This window comes from Diorhabda sublineata, chromosome 6 (genome assembly GCF_026230105.1).
Source record: "Diorhabda sublineata isolate icDioSubl1.1 chromosome 6, icDioSubl1.1, whole genome shotgun sequence".
NCBI lineage: Eukaryota > Metazoa > Arthropoda > Insecta > Coleoptera > Chrysomelidae > Diorhabda > Diorhabda sublineata.
Window position 1 is genome coordinate 28,456,996 of NC_079479.1, and position 27,146 is coordinate 28,484,141.

General features: G+C 31.3%; 2 protein-coding genes across 7 annotated transcripts; both read left to right on the top strand.

The window, feature by feature from the left end:
* The first annotated feature begins 4,963 nt into the window (after window positions 1-4,963).
* Window positions 4,964-12,896, top strand: LOC130445536 (glucose transporter GlcP-like). Of its 4 annotated transcripts, none has more exons than XM_056781215.1 (4): window positions 4,964-5,092; window positions 6,575-6,872; window positions 8,248-8,362; window positions 10,060-12,896. In XM_056781215.1, the coding sequence occupies exons 3-4, from the start codon at window positions 8,260-8,262 to the stop codon at window positions 11,397-11,399; spliced, it is 1,443 nt and encodes a 480-aa protein (XP_056637193.1). In that variant the 5' UTR covers window positions 4,964-5,092; window positions 6,575-6,872; window positions 8,248-8,259; the 3' UTR covers window positions 11,400-12,896. The 4 variants fall into 4 exon arrangements, with proteins under 4 accessions (XP_056637193.1, XP_056637195.1, XP_056637196.1 ...); XM_056781216.1 differs by having other exon boundaries at window positions 4,984-5,088; XM_056781217.1 differs by lacking the exon at window positions 6,575-6,872.
* A 4,539-nt stretch (window positions 12,897-17,435) lies between these two features.
* Window positions 17,436-26,786, top strand: LOC130445729 (facilitated trehalose transporter Tret1-like). Of its 3 annotated transcripts, XM_056781564.1 has the most exons (4): window positions 17,460-17,597; window positions 19,369-19,503; window positions 21,917-22,061; window positions 23,855-26,786. In XM_056781564.1, the coding sequence occupies exons 2-4, from the start codon at window positions 19,429-19,431 to the stop codon at window positions 25,192-25,194; spliced, it is 1,560 nt and encodes a 519-aa protein (XP_056637542.1). In that variant the 5' UTR covers window positions 17,460-17,597; window positions 19,369-19,428; the 3' UTR covers window positions 25,195-26,786. The 3 variants fall into 3 exon arrangements, with proteins under 3 accessions (XP_056637543.1, XP_056637542.1, XP_056637544.1); XM_056781565.1 differs by lacking the exon at window positions 19,369-19,503 and having other exon boundaries at window positions 17,436-17,597; XM_056781566.1 differs by lacking the exons at window positions 17,460-17,597; window positions 19,369-19,503 and adding an exon at window positions 20,604-20,636.
* Window positions 26,787-27,146: the final 360 nt, after the last annotated feature.

The window sequence follows — 27,146 nt, forward strand, 5'->3', positions numbered from 1 at the left end:
AATATTATTTATAAATGTAGGGTTTGATAGTAGTTCTTGAAAGAACGGTGTAACACCAATGTGGAATTAACTGTAACACTTAACTTCTTTTTCGATGGTACTAATTGCACAGAACAACCGCTCCGTGAATTAAAATAATATTATTACGATGAATCGATAACGGATATTATCACAATACATATAGCGATAATAAACATGAAAACTGAACAAAACAACTTTATCTTTTATTTTCATTTCACCATAAGCTCCTTGAGGCCTAGGTCAAATAATATCAGGAACATACCCAGGTATTTTGTGCAGCTCACCCTCTGAAATTGAAGTTTCAGTCACTTTGAAATGTATCGTCCTACTAATTCAATCAATAGAAATAAATAAACATTATAATTATATGTTTTATAAAAAATTAGGACAGTATAGAAAAATCAAAATAATTTCTCGGTATATTTCGTATTCCACACACTAAGCTGGAATCGTCATATTAGATATCTTGTTCTGGATTGCATCAAACGACTAAACTTATTGAAAAATCTAATGAATAAAGAATGGGTCGCAGATCGACTGAAATTACTAACACTGTAACTCTTATTAAACAAAAACTAAGCTATGGATCAATTGTGTATTCAACAGTTAAAAATCTCTTCTAAATAAACTCGACAGCTTCCACAATTCAACCTTACGTTTGATAAAAGGTGCAGTCAAAACAACACCACTGGAAATCAGGGGAACCATCCGATACAGCCAAAGTAAAATTCGATCTTTCCAATCGTACTCTTCAAATTGTCTCCTTGAAACATTTCCCAAATATTTTTTCACATAAACCAGGAATTGTCATATCTTTATATACTAGAATTAGACCCTATTTAGGCGAATTAAATTTCTTCCTTCCTAAATGCATTCCTATCGAATATTCTCAAACTCCACCATAGACAATAAAAACCTTCAGACTCAGTCGTCCAGCTTACCTCTTTCGACAAACATTGCACCAGCCGTACGTTAATCAAAAGTTACCTGAATAATATATTCGATAAATATGAAAACTTTGAACATATTTACACAGACGCATCAAAATCTCTATTATAACAGAAACTTTTAAATATATGTTTGAAGTTTCCCCAACCTCATTTACTTTCATCGCTGAATTATATTCAATATATCCCTCTACACAAAATGCTACATCGTCAGACGCACCTAATTGAGAAAAAACTGCCCCATGTACAAGATAACAACAAAAATTTTGTTGGATCCCATTACAAACTGGGATAAAAGGAAACGAAAATGCAAACCTGGTCACTGAGGAAGCTGTGATTAGTGATGGTGCGGAGTGCGTAAACTTTATAATTAGTGTCTATATCAAATCTACCCTAAAGCATGAAGTGCCCAATGGATGGGAGAGTAAATGGTCAACCTCCACATAAAGCTTCGTGAAGTGAAAGATTCCTTGGTCAGTACTATCGAAAAATCAAAGAGATGAAGCTCCCCTAGCGCGTCTCCATCTAGCCCATAGGCGACTGAACTATAGCTACTAAGTCGATGCTACATTTGAACCTAATGTGACAAATGCAGTTGCAAATTAACTATAAAACAAAAAATCGCAAAGTGTCCATCTTTTAACGCAGAAAGAATTCTACTACCACCAATATCTGACATTTTAAGACCAAATACATTATAACCAGCCTCAAAAACTACCTCAGACAGAACTTGATTGTAAACTCAATTTAGCAAATACCTGTAAATGAAATATCAAAATTAAACTTGTACTGTTAAAACAATTGAATCACTAATATCTATTATATGGTTGATGCACATTTTGTAATAAAAAAAGGATTGTATTTGTTTGTTAGTAATGAGTTGTACGTTAAGAACATAAAACATTTTTTTATTCCGGTGGTCAAGATTCTGATAATGGAATTCAAGAATGTGTACGATATGATTTAAGGATTAGCATTGCGACAACAAACTTAATACGTTCATATAAACTTGTAGAGTGAAAAGTGTCCAAAATATCTGGTCTGCTTTACCCTCGATGGTAGATTCAAAATAAAAAATTGCTGTCACTATAAATGCGCATCGAAAAAATTGATTCATTGCACATTAATCCGAAGGGAATCGTTCACCATGTAATTGTTGAAAGCTCTCTTTGTAGAATATGGTGGATGTTGAACTAATTCTAAGCCTGTCCGAGCTATTGAGGTTAATGAATAGAGATCCTGTAACTAGGTGCATTATCTCAATGTAAGAAAATACTTGTGAAGATCTTTTCTCAACCAAAATACGATTATCAAGACCGTCCTTGTTAAAAGATTGCTTATTGAATTCGTCGGCGGTGAACCACCATTGTTTCACTTCTCACTTTGCATTGTCGACTCTACATCAAAGGGATGGATCCATAAATGATTATTAATAATTTTCTCTGTCTTTTCTATACAACGTTAAAAATATTTCTCCAGTTTCCTTGTGTGCAGATGTTAATATTAGTAGTAACCATCTGTAGACATATTTTCATTTTTTAAAATTTTCTTTTTTGGTAGCGGTTGTAAGTGCTTCACTTGTACATCTGTATATTTTCACTACGTCATGTGAATTTGCTTACTGTACGCTCTCTGTTCATTTTGAAACTAATATATGATTTTTGAATCCCAGCTTCTACTGAATGTGAACATTTTTAGACAGTTTAGCAAGTAAAGTTGACGTTGACTGAGCATGTTATTCATTTTTTCTCGTAATATGACAGTTTTCAAAAATGCCCCAAGTATTAACATGCCTGCGTTAAAAGTTCAGTTTCAAGTATTGAAAATCTAAAAGAAAACGAACGACTTAAAATAATTGCCCAGTTTTATGAACAAAATCAATATTTGAGGAAATCGTTTACGGTTAATCACTGTGTAGGAATGGGAATAGCCAAACAAACAATTCAGATCAGCGTGTTCAAACTGGTATTTCGTTTAAAAAAAGAGAGAAGCTCTGGTTAAAGCGGCTCAAGAGAAGCTGTAAGACAGTTTTCAAAAATTGGACAGAGTCATATTTTACTTATGACGTTAGTGAAACTTCGAATACTCCTAATAAGACTTATTAATGTCAGAAAGGCAAGGAAGTGTATTTCAAAATGTTGGTATAGCTGGTGATATCTTCAGGTGGTCGTTTTTTCAGCAGACATTTTGTCCTTTTATAAATTCTCTAACCGTCAAAATATGCGAAAAGAGTGTGTTGTATTTAGATTAATACAGCTCATGAAGAAAAAGCCTCCCGAAGAAAATTTTCTGTTTTGGCCAGATATGGCAACTGCTTATTATAGAAAGTACGTTGTGGGAGCTTTTTTAGAGTTACTTATTCCGTTTATTGAGAAGTCTAGGAGTGTCTCAACAGCGTCTAATTGAACGTTTTTGGGTAAATTTGAAATGAAACGTATACGGCGAAGGCTGGAAAGTAGCTACACAGAATTGAAATGAAGAATTTTGAGCAAACACTGAGAAAGGCCAGTTTCAGTTTATCATAATTTAACACAACATCCAAAAACAATAATCAAGAAAGCGAACCCTTGTTTTATAAAGTAAAGTGCAAATAAATGATTCAAAATAAAAAGTTTGTACAGATTTTTTATCCCCATACTTTTACTTAACAATGTGTCGTGATGATAAATAAAAGGGTCAAGAAGGAGTGAAAGAATTAGTAATTCAGAATTTTATTTATCTGACGATTGAAAACAATGAAATATTTTTGGGTTATTGAAAAAAAAAGGAAAGAAAAACAATTTTATTTCCCTGATTTTTATTTCGAAACAATTGGGTTTGCGAATGTTTCCATACATGGATTATTCGCATTATTGGATGAATACAAACGAACAGGATGTTTTCTAATAGAAATACAATATATTTCTGCATTTCTCTATGATATTCCAGTAAAGTTGTTTGATATGCCCAAATTATTATTCGTAAATTTTTTCAATACTACTGAAGAAGAGCATAGTTAAGTAAATCCCAAGAATCGTAAATAAGATGTATTATTGGTAAAGAAAAACCATCACCTCAATCAACCACAAAATAAAATAGACAGATGTTTCACCATAAATAATTATGAGAATAAATCATATAAAATACGTTAATGGATTGAAATTATATTTTTGAGTTGGAATAATAGAAGATTCACAACAAGAATTTTGGACAAAGGCAGGTGTAAAAGATGTTAACATGAACTGAAAAGTAATAGAATAAGACGGAAGGATACACTTTGTTTTAGAGATCTTGAAATAGTATTCGGCAGATTCAATAGAAAATCTTAGAATATAGAGAATTGGGAGAGATTATGCCAGGTTTAGGTTAAAGTTATCAAATATGTCCGAAACGATTAAAGGAGTAAAGATTGTACGTTTAGTCCATTATTATTCCCCATCTTGAAAGATAAGAACATAAAATAGTATAAAATTGAACATAAGAAAATAAAAGAGAATGAAGTTTCGGAGATACTATTCGTAAGTAAACGAAAATAATAATGGAAGAAGATGAGGAGAATTAAATTTTAGATTTGTCAAAGCACAAGATATAATTAATTAACAAACTAAGAAGTGATTCTAAGTCTTCAAGGTTAATAATTAAAATATATATATATATATATATATATATTGTTCAGTCTCTGAAGACGATAACTCGGTTATCGAAACGTCAGTGCGTCAGTGTTGGTGTAGTGGTGAAGTAAACATTGTATTCAGTATGGTTCCAGAAATTCTAAATTAACTTTGTTTTGTACTTGACACAGATTTCCCGACGCAGAATTATACTTCTTTAGTTGAGTTTATTTTACTTCATTTTCTATTTACTTATACATTCAAATACGCTATTACGAATGAAAAGATTTGTATTTAATTATTAATAAATAAATAAATTTAATCATAAATTTTGTTGAGTGCCGATCCTGTGCTCGCCTTTGATTTTCTATTTTATTTGTCTCATTTCCGATTTTCGAAGTAGGAAGTGAAACCGACAGTAATTTAGCATTATATCCTTTTGCGTATTTACCAGAAATCAGAAATAACAATAACAAGTTTATCCTTAATCCTTCGTCAAAAATTTTGGAAATTTTGAGAAGCAAATAGAAGTAGGTGAGAATTATTAGTGAACAATAAGTCTTAACATGTTTATTGTTTGTTACTTTTGATAACATGTGCAATGAAATTAAATATTTTCATAATATTTAAGGTAGTTAAATGATATTTATATACAAAAATTGATTTTATTTCTTCATAATTTACGGAAAAATTTTAGGATAAAAAAATTTGAAATACACATGGGTGAGTCAACTCCTCTTCTTTATAAATTTACAGCTATTATCAATAAATTTATGGAACTGACCATAGATTTTAATTGGCTGTGGTGTTTACACAGGTCATTTGATTTTTGAAAATTTTCTTATCATGCAATACACAACTATCGTACTTTAGCTCCGTCTCGCCAGCAGCGCAAAGTAGGGAAATTATATTTAGAAAATGCTCAAATTAGGTGATATTTAGGTGCCAACTAGGTAGGGTTACTGTGAAAATTACAGAGTACCTAAGAGAGAACTTGACACCTAATTAGCACCGGCTTTCGAAGAATTAATTTGGGGATTCGTATTCAATATCGTACCCTGTATAATATTTTTATGATAAATGAAATAAGTGAATTCCAAACTACATAAATAATCAACCAAAACGAGATTCGGGACAAATTTGTTGTATTTTCATTCAATTTTTAAATCATCAAGTCTTATCAAACATAGTACAACCATAATGACGTATAACATGAGGTATTAATTCAAACAAATGTTATGAATCTCAAGTATTTCAACTATGATAAACTGTGTCAAATTACAATAACGATAAAAACCAAACAACAATAAACAGTAACTAATAACAATAACGAGCTACAATTTTAAAACAATAACTAGAATTATGTAGTTAAGACGTATTAATAAGAATGAAAAAAGCAATAATTGCAATAAAATGAACAATAAAATGAAAATAATTTGAAATAGGTTCTCGAAATTGAGCCCAGCAGTCTTTACATATTTCTGTTGCCGAATCGTTAATTTCCCTATTGATTTACGGATTCTCTAGGGATCGTTTCTTGAATGATATCAAAAAATTAAAATTTATGGTTAATTTTTTAAATAGGCCTGTAAATTAATAAAGAAGGGGAATTAGCACTTATTAGTGGCCTCATAATGCCCTCTTTGAGTAGCTTTGGTAAAAGTATGTATAGTTCCTCATGCATCACTTTATATAATATTCTAGAAAATTTTAAAAATCTGTGGAATATAAACTTTTTGGTTCAATTTGATACTGAACATTCTGTATACTACAACACCAACACTCACAAGTACACTCTCTAACCCATGTTTCGATAACCAAGTATCGTCTTCAGAGAGATAAACAGTTCAACAATAATTCCAACTAAGTCAACTAAATATTTTTGATTCATTAATAGTTGAGCCTATAATACGAAGATTCAAATGAAAAACTATTTTATCTCTATTTCTTCAAGTTAGAATATAAAAATCGGATTTTGTCGTTTCTTCAAGACTAATAGATATAATTTCATCGTAGTTGGTAATGAATTTAAGTATATGAAATGGAAGATTTGTTGTGATTACTGAAATATTTGAAAAATTGGAAATGCTTGTCAATAATAACTTTTCAAATACAGAAATTGTGGAAGATATACTCAAAAGAGTGCAAATACATTTCTTTGCAACAATAATAAAAGATTAGAACAGACTGGGAATTCAATTATCAAACAGAAAGACGACCAAAACATATTTTCTGTTGATGACCAGAATGAAACTTTAACACAAATTATTGACATACCCTAACCTTGAACTCAACAGTTATAGCCAATACGAAGGTAAGTAAATCTTCAATTTTTGAATACTGAAACAAAAAGCAAAACCTTTCCAAAACTTATCACGAAAATATCTTTATGCAATGGATAATCGAAAATAATGAGTCTTTGCCGAGAGGCCACTTTCATGCTTTCAACATGAGTTGGTGGCGAATAGTTGTTTTTAGAAATAGTTTACGTATTCGCATAAATTTGAATCATAACCATTATTTACAATTTTTAAAAAAAAATTATTGGTGAGATAGAATCATTTCTACTCAATGTAAATCGTGTATGTGGTGCAGGATGAAATACCGTTAAATTTTACCTATTCGTAAAACACTATTTCAGGTACCGTTTTCGAAGTTAACACGCGACCGTCAGCTTATGTCTCAAGTTATACTTCAATGGAATTTATGATTTCTTACATATCTATAGAATTATCCATATATTGTATAGGTTTCGAGATTTATATAGCAATTTTATATTCTTTGCCTAATTACAACCGGAGGAATGGTGACCCAGGAACTCATGAAATTTGAGCTTGTACAGAACATTGATTTGATTCTTATTATTTCTATTTTATTCGATAATTATTAGAAAATCGATGGTTGGATAAAAGTTTTGTATTTGAAAATTCCCTTGTAGATCATTGAAGTGTAGACATAATCTGCTGTTAACTTTAAAGACGGTAAATAAAATAGTGTTTTATGAACATGTAAAATTTACCGTGGCAGTTGTTTATTTTATTACCGTCAATTAAGCTGGTGATGTTTTTAGATAAAATACTTATTTTACAAAAATAGACAGTCTAGTGAAAAGAATGCCGTTGGATGAGGTTGTGAGGAAGTGTTGTTTCACCAGCTCACACATTCGTTATTGGAATTGTCAAAATTAATTAATTAAAATTTGAATTACCATCTCATGTACCCTATTCGCCAGATTTAGCCCTCTCGGATTATTTTCTGTTCCCAGATTTAAACAAATAGTTCAGTGGTCAAAGATTTTCCAGCAATGAGGTGATATCGGCAGTTAATGACATTGAACTTATTGAACATTATTGAAAAATTGTTTTGAGCCTGATTAGCTTTTGTGGGGTCTAATTTTCAGAATCGGCTCTTTTATAGGTGTGTGAAATTTTTATTTTTTCAAAGTCTTAAGAATTCATTTATGAAAGTAGATTACCGGATTCTTTGAAAGCTCTAGTAATTCCAGAAAAATCTCGAATTTTTTCAGTACACCTCACTACAAAAGACCACCCACTCAATTTAAAGTAAGATATTGAAAGTGTAACCCGATAACATCAAATAGCATTTCCATTGCACTTTTATCGTTTTCCAAGGTTGCTTTTTCTAAGTTTCAAGAAATTTGATATCCTAATTAGAAACGTTTGTTGCAGCGCGAATTATAGATGGGTAATCCAATACCAGATGTGGAATTTGCGAAACAATTTGAAATATCAACTAAGAAATGGTGGCAAATTCCTTATTACATGTATTTCTGTGGTTTTACAGGTAATATTCAATATTAATATTTAGTTTTCAAAATCTTGCCTTCCGTAATCAATATTTAAGGCGTCGAGAAAGATAATTTCTTATTTTAGTGGAACCAATGAGGAAATTTTATATGAATTTGTTTTGGATAAATCCAATGATTTTATTTCTATATCGAACTTTCATAGCGGGCGCTGGTTACAGGTTCAAGTAGCATTGAACTTTGTTGAAGTTAGATTTTAAATATTCAATTTCATACCAAAAACGTTCTTCTAGTAAAACTCGATATTTTGATTTGAAATTTATGATGTAACAACCGAAGCAGGTATAAAGTCATTAATTCATTATTATTATTAATTGGTATACATTATATGATTTATGTCTCTGTTGCGTAAATGGGACTTCATCGATAAAACAGATATATATTGAAAAATTGGAATTTGTGAGCTTGTCTTTCCTTGTAACGTATTAGTAATCGGTATAAATATATTTTCACTAGGTTTTCCATGTCCTTTATTGAGTAATATTTTTGAATCGAAGGATTGGTAGATGCGTATGAAATGGTAAGATCCTAACTTCAATTTTGACAGACTTCCATTCACAAATTTCTATAGTGCAGTACAAAAAGGTGAATCCTATTACACTCGTGTAGTTCGAGTGGTGCCTGTCGTGTAGAGATGGCTGTGGATATTGATCTTGAACTTATGTAAGCTGTAGTGTTCAGGAAAAATGTGCGTTTGTAGCTGATTTCTCCAAAAAAAAAGACTTCCGATAAATTGACATCCTGGGCGTTTGCAGGCATTCTCATGAGCCACGTCTGCCTGACAAGTAGGTCTTGAAAATATTGCTCTAGTGGGATTCTGAATAGCTCAGAAGAGCATCTGCCATGGTGGTATCGGTGAAACAGATTCAGATCAGCGAGTTTTCTTCTACGATCTGAGCTGAGCAAGTTTCTGATCAACTCTGTATCGCCTATAAGTCCAATTGCTTCTTTCTTTAATGAGTCCAGCATCCGCAGGGTATGCTTGAGAGCCGAGCTCTAAATTTGCGAGCAATACTCAATGATGGACGAATCTGGGCCTTGAAGTGAATGGTGCGGAGTGTATGGCTTTTTTGTCTTGAAGAGGGTTCCAAGTTTTTATTAAGCTGCCACAGCTGATTCGTCACGTGACTATATCAGGACATTACTCCTAGACTCAACAGACATGACCAAATATTGAGCATTGGTGCCAGTTTTTTTGTGAAAAAACAGCACCCTGGATTTATTTTTCAAATAGAGTGCTTCAACCCTATTTCAGAATGTTTTCAAGATCGTTATTGATGTTAATGATATATCGTTCCCTACGGATTTAGGTGTTTGCCGAGTTTATTGACAAGATGTATCCCTAGGGAACACCAGCGATGACTTCATAGCTTTTTGAGGTGTGAGCTTCGATAGTGGCCAAGATGGATCGCTCTTTGAGGAAGCTACTAAGCCAGTCGATGTGTTAAGCCCTATCAAAAGTCATCGATATGTTCAGCACGATTACTTGGAATTCCCCATATTTCTCTATAGCTTCAATCCATACGTTGGTGACATGGAATCTACCTAATTTCCATTATTCTAGGGATCTTAAAAGTCAGGACACGTTTTTTTTAATATTTTGATATCAATATTCTTTATTACATTAGAAATAAAAATATCTTATTATATTTTATAGCTGGTGATTTTGTTTCAGCCAATCTAATGATAGTTTCACTAGGAATGAACATAGCATGGATTTCACCGTCGTTAGGAAAGTTGAAATCGAATGACACTAACATTAATCCTTTGGGATCTCCAATAACAACGCTTCAGACATCTTTAGTTACTGCCATTCCTTACTTGATTGCAATATTAACAAATGGAGTTTGGGCGAAACTTTTGGATAAATTAGGAAGAAAGAGAACCATGCAGTTGGGTGCTATTATATTAACTTGTAGTTTGTTGGGTACTGCATTCGCAGCCAATATATCGATTCTTTTCGTTTCATTAATTATTAGTGGCATGTGCGTTAATGGCGGAATTATTTCTGCATCTGTATATAATAATGACATTGCAGACGATAGTAACAGAGGAACCTTGGGTTGTCTATTGGCACTAAACCTTCCAATTGGTCTTGTCCTTTGTTACTTTTTTGGATCAATAACTAGCATCAAATATTTATCTTTGATTTGTACAATACCATCGATTTTTATTTTGTTATTGTCCCCATTCATATGCGAATCTCCTGTTCACTTAGTGCGTAATTCAAAAATTACTGAAGCTATTGAAGCCCTAGAGAAACTAAAACAAACCAAAGACAGCGAGGTAATTGATAACGAGATTAAAAAAATCAAAGATAACATAGAGGTCATGTCTTCTTGCAGACGAAAAACTTTTTTAGATATATTTAGGAATCGCGCCACGAGAAAAGCTGTTGTATTATGTTACCAGTTATTTTGTATAGAACAATTCTCTGGTATCTCGCCGGTATTAGCATTTGTTGGTCCCACTTTTAACAAAGCTGGTTTGGTATGGTCCGGAGATACCGTTGGTATAGTAGTAGGGTTAACTAAGTTCTTAGCAACCTTAGTGGCCCTTTATTGCATAGATCGAACAGGTAGGAGACGTCTGTTGTTGGTTTCCTCTTTATCTTGTACATTTTCACTACTTCTTCTTGGATTTTCATTTTATATAAAATATATAAAATCCCCTTTATTGGATGGTGCTCCCTTATTATCTGTAGCCCTTATCACTATCTTCATTATCGTACATTCATTGGGTCTTGGGAGCGTTCCTTTAACATATGCTGGAGAATTATTTCCAAATGATGCTAGAGCCACTGGAGTGTCTTTTGTCATAGCTTTACAGCAAATCAATTTATGTCTAGTGAATTTCACTTTTCCTATACTGTCTGATATCATTGGAGAGCACTGGTGCTTTTGGATTAATGCTATGGCGACGTTAACTGGTTTCATAAGCATCTATTTTACCATTCCTGAAACAAAAGGTAAAGCATTTTCAGAAATTCAAAATATGCTTTTAAAAAAGCAATAATAATAAATATTAAAGTCTCTGGATATTTATTATCCTAATTACATCATGTTCACTTAAATTTTCGAATATTACATTTGAAGGATTAACGAGGATCAATGTTTATGTATTTGTAACATAATCTTTGACGTAGTTTATGTCATCTAGAGTAAATTACTAATCATAGCAAATTGAATTAGGTGATTATTTCTTACTAATTTTCAATTTTTTATGGACTATTTACTCCATCTAGTTCTGTGTGGAGATTAGAATCGGTATGACCAATGAAAGGTGTTGCAAAAGTATCTTCAATGTTTCTTCGTAATTAAGTCATGTGACCTCTACTTGGGGTTGAGAAAGTTTCATTGCTCGATCGATTAACGTTTCCAAAGATCATGTTTTAGAGCAAAGATTTCTCGAAATGCTTTGAAGAGTGGTTTAATGAAGAAGGTGAATATTATTGTTAAAATGAATTTTTCTTTTTTAATGCATTCCAGATATAGAATGAAAAATACTTTTGATTGACCATACCAAGATTCTATAACGCATACAGAATAATCCATTTACAATTAAAAAAGTCGTATTATTAAAAAAGTTAAGATTCTTCACAAAGATATTTCTAATTTAAAACCTGTTATACAATTTTATTTTATGCAATATGTGTTCAATTATATCTTAGTTCAAAGTAACTATTTATTTCAGTAGCCTTTTGTTTTAAAAAACTTAAAATAAAACTTGAGCTTATGATTTTAAGAGCATATGTTTATTGACTACTCATCCTATTCCTGGACCAATGAATAGACACGCACGAATATAAATCACTATCTTAAAACTATGGAATAATTTGGATTATTACAAACATATTTATGATTATCTTACAAAAAGTAGATTGAAGATAGCTCTTGGAAATTGCAATGAAAAGCAATTAAGCTTTATGCAATTGCCACTAGTTAACTAATATCTCGAATTGAAAAAACTATTGGAATGTTTAAGCACAATAGATATGATAAATCAAGTCCTAGATTATTGCTTCGATCGCGGGTCTGATTCCAAATCAGTTTGTAACTAATTTATGCTTCATTACAAACCTATTCAGGATGCTGATTTATCGCGAACGATTTACTGTAAGTAATTTATCTATCAAACGGGTCGTTTCTTGTTCCTCATTTTTTTTAGTTATTGTATTGAATATAACCTAAGAAAACTTAGTAATGAGCTGCTTTGGAGGAGATCAGTAAACATAAACTCCGTTCATATTTACACTAGTAATTTTTATTCAAAGGTATATTGCAATTTTTGATTTTCCATTAACTTCTGAAAAGGAATTCTATAAATGAACTCATCAATCATCAAATAATGAACAGGACATCAGAACAAAAAAATATTGATCTTGTGTTATTATTATCGGCAGTTTCAATACATCTCCCTATTTTAGAGTGTACTTTTATTAATTTCATTCATTATTTCAAAGTTTATTACATTGATTCAAAAAATGTTTTTATAAATAAATGTTATATGTTATATGTGATATATTTATTATATACCCAATTTTTAGAAACTATAGAGCTATAATTTGATATAATACACATCTTATACAAATCGTCTATTATCCCAAATATAAAACGTACATCGATCACCTATAGGTGTAATAAGCTAATACGCACTTCAAAATATCCTCAAAAACCTAGAATATTCCAGCACTTATACGATATTTATAAAACAATTTTGTAATAAAAGGATAAGCTGTGTGTTACTCAGGATAGTGCCCTACCTATTGAATCTATTCAAATTAATAGGTTCGTTTATGCTAAGATGGAACAGAGCTTCCAATTTACAAAAATTTGTTCGTTTATTACTTATATTCTGGAATGAATACCAGTACAATTCAATTTCTTTTTATTATTATAATTTTACTCAGTTTATAATTGTTACTTATTCTGAACATTTTATGTGGGTTTTTCTCCCACATGCTTGCGTTTACGTTGCTAGTACATGTTTATAATAAAATAACCACACTAGTTTATAAAAAATATTTGTTTCTTGTTCTTTTTTTGCCTCCAACGTAATGTGACGAAATATCACCCGCTTACATTTATTTATATATATTTATTTTTTGTGGTAAACGTATCAACATAAGTTTCAAAATTATTCTTCCAAATTGGATAATTATTTATTATATGTTAACACATGAATTTACAATTTTTAACTTGATAATTGAATGATAACCGCAAAATTCCAGCAAAATTTTAATATATATTGTTGAAAGAGATAAAAAGTCACAACTTACATATAAATTTTAATTAATATTAATATATTATCAATTGGAACAACATAAAATCGGGACTTATTCAATCCAAAAACGAGGATGGTCCCAGAAGTACCTGGCCTGACCTAGAGATGGCGATAGTTGCTTGAAAAATACCATTGTATTAAAATATATACAATCTATATTATACAATCTATACAACATATGTTTTAAGTTTGAAGACGCCACGTTGTTTAGTATTTATGACAGCCATCAATAGAGAACATTTTCAGTGAATTATGTGACACAATACTTTTATTTGAAAGGCCTTGGTCCAACCAATATAAAAGCTGAACTAAATTCTAATCTGAGCGAGATTGCTCTTTCGTTATTAAAAGTAAAATATTGAGTAGCAGAGCTTAAACTAGGCCGAGCAGCATCGCATTGGTTGATCAAATGAGGTGACGACCTCAAAAATGTTAAAGAATATCCATAAAGCAATACTGGATGATTGCCGAATGAAAATACTCGAGCCATTAGACATAGTAGACATTTCAAATGTATATTTTTTTCTTATAGTTGAATTTTGACAAGATTTTGATTCAAAATATATTGTAACCTTCGAATTCAGTACCGAATATAAACATTACTTAATCTGATTTTCCAAAGTTGAAAATTGGTACCAATCTGTTCACTTATTTGTAAAGTTTCATTTGTAATAAATCAGCTTGGTTTTCTTAACATATGAATAACAGTGAAGATAATAAAAGACTGTGACTTTTATCTAGAAGGTTGCATGAGGTGGATTTCAGAACAGCTTGGGTGAGAAACTGGGAAGGAATGGCTACGGATAGGTATGAATGGGAAGGACTAGAGGAGAAATTGAAGGTGTAAGAAGACACAAAACTACAAAAAAGGGCTCCGCAGAGCTCAAAAGTGCGACAAAGTTCAGCTTAAGGGACGTCGTGCCATTCTATATAATGTTCTAGATATTCCAGTTCATTTACTATGTATATTGCTGATGGTAGTTTGTGGTTAACTGGGTGTTTTTTATATGATGTTATTCAAATTCTACGCCCATCTTATAAACTCTGCACACTCTTCATCCATTCTGCTGCTTCAATTTACCTTCTTAGTTCATCAAAATAAAGAGGTTGCGTTACATGAATGATGTACTAAAAATTATGAGCAAATTTAAGTCAGTAGTATACGACGAACTTCTCATCATACTTTTCATCTTGAATTTTCCCATCTTAATGATTAACTTAGGCTTAGATATTTTCAATTTATTGATGGAGCTTAAGTTCTTAATACCGTTGACATAATTAATATTTGGTAATTATGAAAAATAATACTGAGCATCCAATATGAGTGAAATAAAATTATAAATTATTCTTTTCTCTATATCTTTAAAAAATCCAGCCGACCTCTTACTGTGCGGACTTTCACCGGATTTGGTAGATTTCCGTTATCAAAATAAAATAAAATTTCCTTTAGGTATATGATATTATTATCTTTCTTCGTAATTCATACGTTGATGGGATTTACATTTTATATTAATAGAACGAATTGTTTACATCGTACATTCATAGTGGGAGTTCCACCTCTGTATGAAAGATAATGAATAGACGTCACTTTCACAATCAGAAAATTTGTTTGTTCAATATTTTCAATAACAGACTCAAAAAAATGTTTTAGTATGAAGTATAGAAAAAGGTTTTTAACCATTGCATACTAGTATAGTTGTTGATTATTATTTTTATACAATTTCTTTGAATGATATTCCTTTCTAATAAGGAAAACAAATATTACATTAACCAAAATTCCATTGAATCGACATCAATAGAAGTCAATAGAATGGTCTTACATACATATCTGGAAATGAGGGAAGCTGGCTGGGTTCGTGACCGCCAAGTCGGTGTTGAAATCAAAATCAATATTCAATAAAAGTAGTGAAATAAGTACAAATAATAATAGTTGTGAAAATGCTATCAAAATGTTCAACTAGCCCTATATTGTCGACAAATTGAAATATCTGTTCAGTGCTAAATTGACACAGCCGTTCTAATTCATATTTTAGAATTTGGTATTTGTCAATTGCAAGTAAGGGGTCTTTCATTATTATTTGCTATATGCTTTCATTTTATATATATTCTGTTCTATTTGGTACGAAAGTTTCGGAGAAGAGAAGCCATTTATGTGCAAGTTCTTTATTTACAGCATCGTATTTTGTTTCTATTTTTTCTATGTAAGTGGTGTTTTTTCCTTCAATGGAGAGTGTAGCGAGGGGTAGGTTAGATCAGTATATACTATTACCAGGAGAAGTTTGATTTTGGATTTGTTTAAAGATAATTTTCTTAAAGTTTGAGATTTGGGTGATAGGTAGCTAGTGGAAGTCAAGAGTTTCTTTCACACAATTTGCGAGAGCTAGACTAATCCTTTCTGTACAAGAGTTCGTATTGTATTTTTTTGTATTAGTTCGAATCTGTCTATAATATTTTCGAGCTCTATTGGTATATATAAATTTCGTTTGCTTGTTTACTAAAGGTGGAATTTTCTTTTTCATCCGAATCTAAATTTATATTTTAAGGAGTCATTAAACCTGAAAATTTTCCAAAAGTGGTGTATTCATGAGCTTTTCGCGATATGAAAGTGATACCTGTAATTTTTACCACAACATTCCAATGGCGGAAATTGGAACTGCTGTCCATCCACTCGTCAGCTACTGATTTCATGTTATAGAAAATGGTGGACGGCACATATGAAACAACGCCCTCTAGCATTCATGTTGATAATTAAATTGTTACATTGTATATGTTTTGTATTCTTTCAAACAACATTTGAAAACTAACCAGAGGCAGAACCTGATTTTAGAATGTTAGTATCAACTGATTCATTTGTTCATAGCTCTAGCTTTAATAAATAGGTGTCGCTTGATTCGCAATCGGGATCTAATTAAAATTATTGGTTACAATTATTTTGAGATGATATGCGTTTAACTATCAGTATTAGTAGAAAACTTCACAACTTCTTATTTCCAGTCTCCAAATTTCAGTGGTATAAGTATGACTATTCAAAAGAAACAACAATCGATTGTATGGGTCTTTTATGACGAGCCAAATTCAACAAAAGTTGTTCGCGTACGAAGCACTTCGAAGCAAATGGTCTCCTGTTTTTTCGGAATAACTCGGCAAGTCGCCACCATTCCATTAGGGCAATATAGAATGGTCAATTCTGAATGATAAAAAAGTATTTATCTGTTAGAAGTGTACAAAAAAATAAGAAAATAATCGCAGAAGACGAATCAATCTCCACCCACAACAATGCGAGCTCTCACACATCAGATCAAATAAAAACGTCGTACAGTCCTTGTTTGGTATCCAATTATTTCTTCTTATTTCCGCTTCTATATCAATTGGTTCCAATTATAAATTATTATAAATATAAATATAGTATAATATAAATATATGATTTTATTTGTCTATTTCAAAGCTTAAGTAGTAATTCTCGTACATAATAAAATTATTCCATTTGTCTTTGCACACTGGATATGTAAAAACTGAAATTCATTAAGAAGAGGAGAATTAATAAAGGAGTATTGATAGAGCGATGAGGAAATTACTCATCCAACAATTATTTTCTGAAGCAAGAAAATACCAATTACAGTGAGCGCTAACAAAACTTCTCTGTTTTGCTTAATCGACATCAATTTATTTGCAACCACCTATATAAAAATAAATTTATAAATTTATTATAGAAAACTGCTGATCTAAACAATAATATTTGGGTTAGCAGTCTTATATTGACAAATTCTAATATACGAATACAAATTCAGGTTTGTTCTTGATTTACAAAACATTATTGCTACAAATTAGATAATTTGTTTTAGTGTAAACTTAACATTCTTATTATTGTAATGTATACACCTTCTACTTTCATGAAAAATATTTAGTTTAGTGAACAAAAACTAGAGCAAGGTTAGTAGTATCCAAATAGTATGTTAAAATTATTTGGTTAATCAAATATTATTATTCTGTTTTGTCACTATTTCCTCATAGTCTAATAGTTTAAAATTCAATATATCAATAGTAACAAAGAGATATATCCAGAAATTTTGAAAAATAACATCGATAAGATATTATCTAAATCAGAAGCTAGCAGAAAAAAGTTTGAAATTTTTGTTCTGAATTAAGATCACCTCAATTTACTTAGTTTTACTGTGTTTTCCAGCATGTCCTACTGTCTGCATTTACTTCGAAAGAGCTTTCAATCGTTTTAGAAATCCAAAAATATGAATTTATGTAGCTTCGTTAGTAGCTTCTCCCACATCATCATGAAAACAATCAATAGTGTTATTTTCTAACAAGAAATAATTTTAGGTAGCCACTCTTTATTCATTGTAATTATGTACAGTTCAACTATATATCTATGAATTTTCCAAAACTGCTGCGTTCATGTTTTCACAATAGTCACAATACACGTAATTTTTTGTTGTATTTCCTCATCAAACAACAGCTATTCCAAACATTATTGTACCTTCATTCTTTAAATTTTCTCCCTTATTTGTCATCTTATTGTTCATTTGAACATATCCAAACTATTTGATGAGTTTACAAGAGATATAATTTTTTTTATAGTGAGTCATTTTTGTTCAGTTGATTTCTTTTGTCATAACATTGTCTCAAGAGGTCTAAGGACTCCCATGAACAAATCTAACTAGAACATCAATATATTTGGTATCAATAACATGATACTGCCTAACTTAAATATCTTGAACATAGTTTCCATAGAAAATTTATCCACAGATATTCTAATCTGTTTTGGCTTGCTATATACCCTGACTCAGCCTCTCTTGATTACTTTTTATGGGATTATCTCAAACAAAATTTAATGCTGCAAATAATTTAGGATATTTGACGAAGTTTCTTCGTGATTGATAAGGAATGTGACTTCAATAAAAAAACAGTTGAGGGTATTGAACGAAAGGATATAAGAGGAGAAATTAGGAACTGAATTTTAGAACTGTCTTTTCACCCAATCTGTTCAATATGTTTCCAACCAATTCCATGCGTGTAGATTTTGAATCTGGAGTTGTCAAAGATTATGTCGATTGATTCATTGTTCATTCATCATCCCCTTAGTTATTAGATAAACATATATTCTGTGGTATCATTTTTATTATTTTTGAAGTTATATTTCCTTTTGTCGCATTAATAAAGATATTTGAATCTAGTCAACGATATTATTAGCGTTTCGTCCGTCTAAAGCAGCAATATTTTCGTTTTGTCAGAACTAAAGAAATTTTGGGCATTTTTAGGAAAAAATCAATTGGATTAACCAAAATGTGATCCCATTGATTTCATTGGTCAAATAACTATAATTGACGTGAATCGACATCAATAGACGTCAATAGTATCTTACATACAGGTCTGGAAACGAGGAAAACGGGGTGGGTTTCTTTCAGGGGCGCAAAATTGTTGATGAAAAGCTATACAATAGAAAGCAAATATGTGATATATCGTCTCTATTTAAAAATGCTATCACTTTGAAGTTTACTGCAATAATTAAGATAGAATAAAATGTAATCATATGATCACAAAAATTCCCTGTACTAGGAAGTGCTTTGAATATCAATGAGAAAGATGTTCAAAATGTAGACTGCGAACGACTTAAAACATCCTAATCATGAATAATTGTCTTCTAACCTATTCCAATATATCTGGTTTGATCAAACATTTTTCTTTTAAGAAATCAGAGGTTCCGTCCTGTACAAAATGCCCTTCATATATCTGTATAGAAAGAAATCTAATGGAATGGAATGGAACATCAGATTGCCCTCGATCCTCACCTTGCTATTCATCGATTGGGACGTTTTACATTAAGGTACTGCAGGACATTGTACTAATAATGTGGTGGCACTTCATTACGCTATAGCTATCTATAATTTGAGCGGTTCTTGGGTCAGGAAATAAATTTGCTAAAATTGAAACGTGTTCAACATTTGCTACCCACTGACCTTCCGCTCTGTACACCATATCGCGAATGGATTTTTAATAAATTCGGAAACGGATGGATTTAACTTTTTAAGACATGGCATTATGAATTTTAAAATAATGACCACATACGGGCTGATGTAAATCCACATACAACAGTTATAGCACGGTTCTTTTCGATAAATGTTTGGCTTGGCATCTTCGAAGATGATTTAATAGGATCATTTTTTCTTCCTGTACGGTTGACAGGTCAGAAATATCTTTATTTTCCAGAATGGACTTTCAGTTCTTTTGGAAGATGTACCTTTTAATTCATGCATCACTGTGTTCCTCCATATTTTTCAGTGATGGTATGCGAGCTTTGGAATAACGTTTTTACAGATTACTGGATTGGACGAAGATCTCCACACCCATGGCCTCCTAGGTTATCTGTACACAATACTCTGAGTTTTTGTGTGTGGAGATATCTAAAATAGTTCATTTACACAACCTCGATATTAAATTCAAAAGATCTTCAAAATCATATCATACGTAATGGTATTCGTAATAATTCTGGTATCTTTGACAATCTTCGACAATTTGGCAATCCATTGGCTGGATGTGCAGATTTTGAACATTTGCTCTGAAAAGTACAATGTTTCTTTTATGTTGAAAACATGTTGTTGCTCCTAATAAAATAATAAAGCAATTCGACACCTTGTATCTCATTAACTACAAGACTTATCAAACATGATTATAAGAATTTCTCGACGACGAAGACGAAGAGCCCATTGAAATATTTAGGATTAATGAGTAAAGACACTGTATATAATGTTTCATTGTATACAAATAATATGGGATTCTGAGGTCGAAAGCCGGAAAACCGTATTAATATTTGAGTTTACCTGATTTGTAGCGTATTGTAAAATTACCAACCACTGATATATCCTTTTAGATAACTATATAAAAGAATTACTTGATTAGTTTCTCTTTATTGTGTTAAATTTGTGATGAATTTAGCGTTCCGAAGGTAACAGTGCTCAAGTAAGTGTTTTTTAAATTTCATGTATAAACCTATTCCCTTGAAGATTCCTTCTGTACGTAGTTATATTGTGCATAATATTCCACTGCTTTTCACTTCACAAATTAACGACAAATCATCGAATGAAAAGGGAAAACCGGCTCCAAAGAAGGCAAAGATCGTTCCATTTGCAGGCAAGATCTTTGCGTCGTTTTTTTGGGTTGCGCGTGGGATAATTTTCATTGTTTATCTTGTAAAAAGAAAAACTATTAGCGGCGAATATTATGTAAACTTATTGCAACGTTTGAACTAAGAAATCAAGAAAAAATGGCCGTATTTGGCTAAGAAGAAAGTGTTATTTCATCAATATAATGCATCAGCTCACAAATCCGTTATTTCCTTGGCCAAAATTAATGAATTAAAGTTTGAATTGCTATCTCATGCATCCTATTCGCCAGATTTAACCTCCTTGAATTATTTTCTGTTTCCAGAGTTGAAAAAATGACTCGTCGGTCAAAGATTTTTTAACAATGAAGTGGTGATGTCGGCAGTTAATGACTATTTTGAGGAGCTTGACAATTCTTATTATAAAAATGGTATAGAACTTTTTGAACATCGCTGGGAAAAGTGTATGGAGTTGAAAGGAGATTGCGTTGAAAAATAAATATATTCTTTTAAAAAATTTTTGTGTTACGTTTGTCAGGTACTTTTGGGACAACGCTCGTACTTCTCTATAGAAATTATTTATTATCATAGTCATTCTTCATTTGTTCGTATTATGTTTCCAATTCTTCTTTATTTTTTGTCTGTAGATTAAATAATATGTCTTCCTATACTCCAAGTTACCCTCCAATGTAATTTCCTTATCTTCGTTTTTCTTCCAGTTCTCGTTTGTTTTACTATTTCTCTTGTATACTTCTGTTTATTTTACTCTTGTATGTAAAAAGTTTCAATTGAGCTCGCCCAGAGCTCACTAATATCGTTTTCTTTTCTTATTTTTTTTCCACTCTCAATCCAACCCTATGCTGTTGAATCACCAACAATTCTCAGATACTTCAACTGGTTATTCGTTCTTATTAGTTATTTTCTATTTTCTGTGAGATTGCTTATCTGTTTAGCACCTTCTAATGCGAATCTTCCAGTGTTCGAAGTCTTTTTCTGGCAGTAAATTGTAGACAATAAGTACGAGGTTTGATGAGATGAGAGAATAGATTTCAAAAAATAAATGAAAGTTTTTATATATAACTATAAATTTTATTTTCACCTAAAAACTGTTGATTCAATGATATGCTTTCTGTTTCAGATAAGAAACAAAAATAATTTGCCTATACGTGGTGCAATGGAATGCAATCCAGTCCAAATACAAGTGGAATTCTCAAAAATTAATTTAGTAACTCAAAAAGTATGGTACAAAGTATCTTGGTTCACATATTTATACAGTTTGGCAGGTATTAAACTTAATTTGATTATTTATTAAATCATTTCACTTAATAAATCAAAGACTCGTTTAGAACACTCAGCACAGTATTGAATTTAGATAGGAAAATAACAAAATTATTCAAGTCATGAAGAACTTTACATACTTTCACCATATTATTATGTGGAGTCCTTCATGAGGCTACTAAAACTCCTCTTCTTTCTTTATTTATAGTTTGAACTGTGGATTCCGTCGATTAATTTAAACGAATAAAATTTTTTCTGTGGTGACAAAAAATTGTCTTTATTGACAAATTTCTGTATTTGATTTTAGAATATTTCACTATACAATAAAGTATAATGAATATTTCCTTTATATCTAAAGTACAATTATAAAATGTGCATTGCTTGAATGACACGTTCTTTAAACTATTCGGTACGGCACTACTGGAATTATATTTCTTCCTGACGTCACTTGTACTTGGTTGTAAATCCGTTGTTATTTCAGCACTGCCACACGTGCTAAACACTTTATTTCTTTATTGTATGCTACCGATTCTTCAACATAACCTTTAGACCGTTGATGACCTTTATATGACTATATGAATAAGTATTTTCAATTTGAAGATAATTAGCTACTGTCTCGGGAATCTTATAAAACTGGTTTTAATCCACACAATCTGATTGATACATTTTCCATTGAGATATGCATAAAATAGGCGGCTATCTTTTGCTGCTGCTGGACGACGGGATATATGTACATTTGGTAAAATTCAACATATTTTTCTATAGCTACAAAACTTCTGTTTACATCATTATTTGTTTCCTTAAGTTTCACGTTCTTCCGAATCTTTAATATCATCTAATATCACCTGATTGATTTCACAAATAGGATAAGCTTCTGCAATCCCAAATTCAACAACCTTGACCATTGAATAGACTCCATCGGAAGCATTACTTGAAAAATCACTAATTTGTATACACTTGAAAATCGTAGCTTTCTTGGACTTGTAACCTTTTCTATTTTGATTTAAAAATGCAATTAGTTTGAAATATGAAAAGTCTACATTATTATTGAATCATAACATACTTTTAATCATTGAATAATTAAATCTTTTATTCATTTAGTTGAAGGATAAGGTTCCCTTATTTTTACCCTCAATTAACGTATCCTCTCGGATAACCAATTTACTATTTTATATTAATGTGACTGCGATGAATAATAAATTTAGCTACTTGAATTCAAGGTTCATTGTATTCATTAATATTTATGATACACTATCTTAATGGGGACCCAAATCATAGATGATTGACTCCGAGTGTACTTGGACACTGGAGTGCCATTGAGGTATCAAATTTCGCACTTGACTTTGACTCGATCGATCATACTTATATATAATTATAACCTTTCATACAATAGGATTTTTCTTTATTTAAGAGCGGTCTGTAAACAGACAGATGTCTTGATATTCTGGCGTTCGTTCGAGTATGATATACGGATTATTGAAACCACGTATAACTACTTATTTTATTATTTAATAAATACTTTATTTCAAAGTAGTTTTGATGATTTAATACAATAAAGTTAACCATCATTGGTGAGCCCGAAGATACATTACAACTTTGAATACTTCTATTAATTCCAGTGGAGGAATAACTTCTAAACAACTACTGAGTTCACAATTTTAAAATCAAAATGTGTATTATACGAACTTTTTTCTCATGTATAATAAATAACTATGAGCCTTGGTTGTTTCAAAATATAATTTAAACAATATAATTTTCAAACTGGATACAAAATCTAATACTTTCATATTATTTTCAGCTGGTCTGTTGGTGACTTCGTTCGGTTTGAGTATTGGTTGGAGCTCTCCTGTATTGTCTAAGCTACATTCCAACGATACCAATATTAATCCTTTGGGTGCGCAAATAACAACTATTGAAACATCCCTAGTAGTTTCTCTTCCTTTAATTGGTACCGCGGCTTCTTACTTAGTATGGGCGAAGATAGCAGATACATTAGGAAGGGCGATAGCTTTAAGATTGGTTGCTACAATATTGGTTTTTAGTTTAACAATAACAGCATTTACTACGAATATATATCTACTTTGCATTACTTTGACAATAACTGGTGCAAGTGCTAGTGGAGCTTTATTATGTGTTTCTATTTATAACAGTGAAATAGCAGAAGAAAATGATAGAGGAAAGTTAGGTTGCTTAATGGCAATGCAAGTTCCTATTGGACTTTTGGGTGCTTTTATATTCGGTTCGTTTTGTAGTGTGAGAGTATTCACATTGATATGCGCAATACCTCCCATTCTACATTTAATTTTCACTTGTTTCCTACCTGAATCGCCCGTTTATTTAGTTTCTAAAAATAGAATACCTGAAGCGATTATTTCTTTGCAAAATTTGAGAAGAACAAAAACCGATGAAGATATAGAAGAAGACGTTAAAAAGATAAAAGATGTTATAAGAAATACCGCTACGGCTAGAAAGAGAAATATTTTTGATATTTTCAGAAATCGTGCCACGAAAAGAGGATTTTTTCTCAGTCTTGAGGTATTTTTAGTTGAACAATTATCTGGTATATCTATAATTCTAGCTTATATAAGTGTGATTTTCAATGAAGCTGGTACTGGTTTATCCGGAGATACTGTCGGTATAATAGTGGGATTGGTTAAGATGGTGACGTTTTTAGTCGCTACCAATTTTATCGATAAATATGGAAGAAGATTACTGCTTTTAATTTCATCAATATGTTGCATGTTTCCCATGTTGTTTCTAGGTATTTATTTCTACTTAAAATCTATAAACTCTTCTTTAGTCGAAAATATTCATTGGGTAGCCGTTCTATGTGTCATTCTATATGTTATTATGTACGCTATAGGTCTTGGAAATGTACCTATGGCTTTTGTTGGAGAAATTTTTCCAGACGATTTAAGGGCGCAAGGTATAGCTTGTACTTTGATTTTCGACGAATTGCTCGTATCTTTAATAACTTTTAGTTTTCCATTGCTCTCCGAAAGTATTGGAACACATTGGTGTTTTTTTATATGCAGTATTTCCTCTTTTTTGGGATTCATATGTTTATATCTAACCATACCAGAAACTAAGGGCAAAACTTTCTCCGAAATTCAGAAAATTTTACAAGGCTGCAATTAAGTATTTTTATTACTGCCACTAAAAGTTAGATACGATTGTTGTTAAGGTCGATTATAAAATCATGGCCGCTAAATGATTAGAAATGTTTTGTTCCTTCCATGAAACTACTAGTTATAGATAAGAACTCGATCTTAAAAATTATCAAATAATAGTAGGAAGGTTATTGTTTCTTGGTTACCGGTTCGTAAGCTAGATGGCCGTTCATCTACCGCGTGCACTGTTTTTAATACCCTAAAAGCATTCAAAGACATAGGAACTCCCTGAAATACAGTTGACAATTCGCTTACTGTCAAACATCACGTTCCTGGCGTTTAAAGGACAAAGGAATTTCATTTTTGCCATCGACCAATAGTCACGTTATACTAATGTTTATTTTAATTTGGGATTTTTTTCTATACAGAGCGTTGATGAATTATTCATTTTTTTTACTAGCAATTCAATTTAGATAAAAATCTGTAGGTTTTGTTTGACATTACTTTAGTCACGATGACGTTACCTTTGATTTTTTAATTAAATTATGAATCAGGATAGTATCATACTTAACTGAGTAATGCTTATATTTATATATCTTGAGGGCTACCCCATTAGTTCTCGTTTCAAAATCTACCTGTAATGAAAACACTGGTTTTAAAAACTCACTTAATTCGGGGATAGATCATCCTGTTGTATTTGGATATTATCATCCGATAAGTTAGAATTGTTGGCATTTGAAAATATATCGGAGTAACTAGAACAACTAACCTATAATTGTGTCATTGTTTAATCGTACCTAAACACCGATCAATTTCATGTGACCTTCAATCATCTAATGAGTATTATCCTTACTCAAGTATCTGCAATTTTGACCATTCACTGCAGATGTGAAGCATTAGAAAACATAGTTTGTTTAAAGAAATGGATTACGGTTAGATAAATCCTACAAAATATCACGAAACTGCACACGTCAATCGGCATCGACTTCTTGACGTAATTAAATTGTGTACGGTAGGTAGGTACTTTTTGCTTTAGAAAACGTTGACTGTTGAAATATGCTTGTTCCGCAGCAATTTGGCTTGCAGTATTATAAGGTTTACTCTTAACGGCTAATAAAACATCAAATTTCATTTTTAATACCCTAGGATGACCAGCATCTTCAATATCTTAAAAGTGAACCGTTTTTCTAATGTTTTTATCAATTCCACTGTTGATCCGCTGATAGGTCTAACTAGCTTTAAACTAATTGCGTTTTCATTTGATCCTATAAAACTTGAAATTTTTATGCGTTGAACTTACCTAAAGTACCCATTTTTTATACTAGCAAATTGATTTTTGACTATGAATTGCTGTTATAGTTCAGTATATTTCTGTAGCTTTATTACTATATATTTCTTAACTGTACAAATATATCGTGGTAGTTGAAAATTTTTAGTCTAGTCCTTCATTCAAAAACCTAATTCTTGACTAATAAATGAAACATAAAGGATTATATTTTTAAGATTATGTACTTATTTTACTGTGTTCTCAGCGTTGATAGAGAAATATTTATTTGTAAATAAAAAAATTTTCTTTTATACATTTTATAAGCAAAAAATAAATGATTTCTGCTGTATAAATAGTTTTCATTTCGACTATATTTTGATTCTGATAATGTATTTTATTTTTACTTTAATCGGGCTTAGTTCGCAATGATATGGTAGAGATCTAACCATCACCGTTCCACGATTTTTTGTAATTTCATAAATTTATTAAGGAAACACAATTATTTTCTCATAGAACCAGAATAGAACTTAGTATTCTTCGAAATTGGCCAATTCTGTAAATCATTTTCTAACCACTTGGTTGTGGGCAATTTTTTGAATAGTCTGGATTTATTACTTGCGTTATCTATTATATTATTATACAGTACTAAGGAAGACGATCTATAATTTCATCGAATCATTCATTGAAAACATCAACGTTCATGTCACATGCAC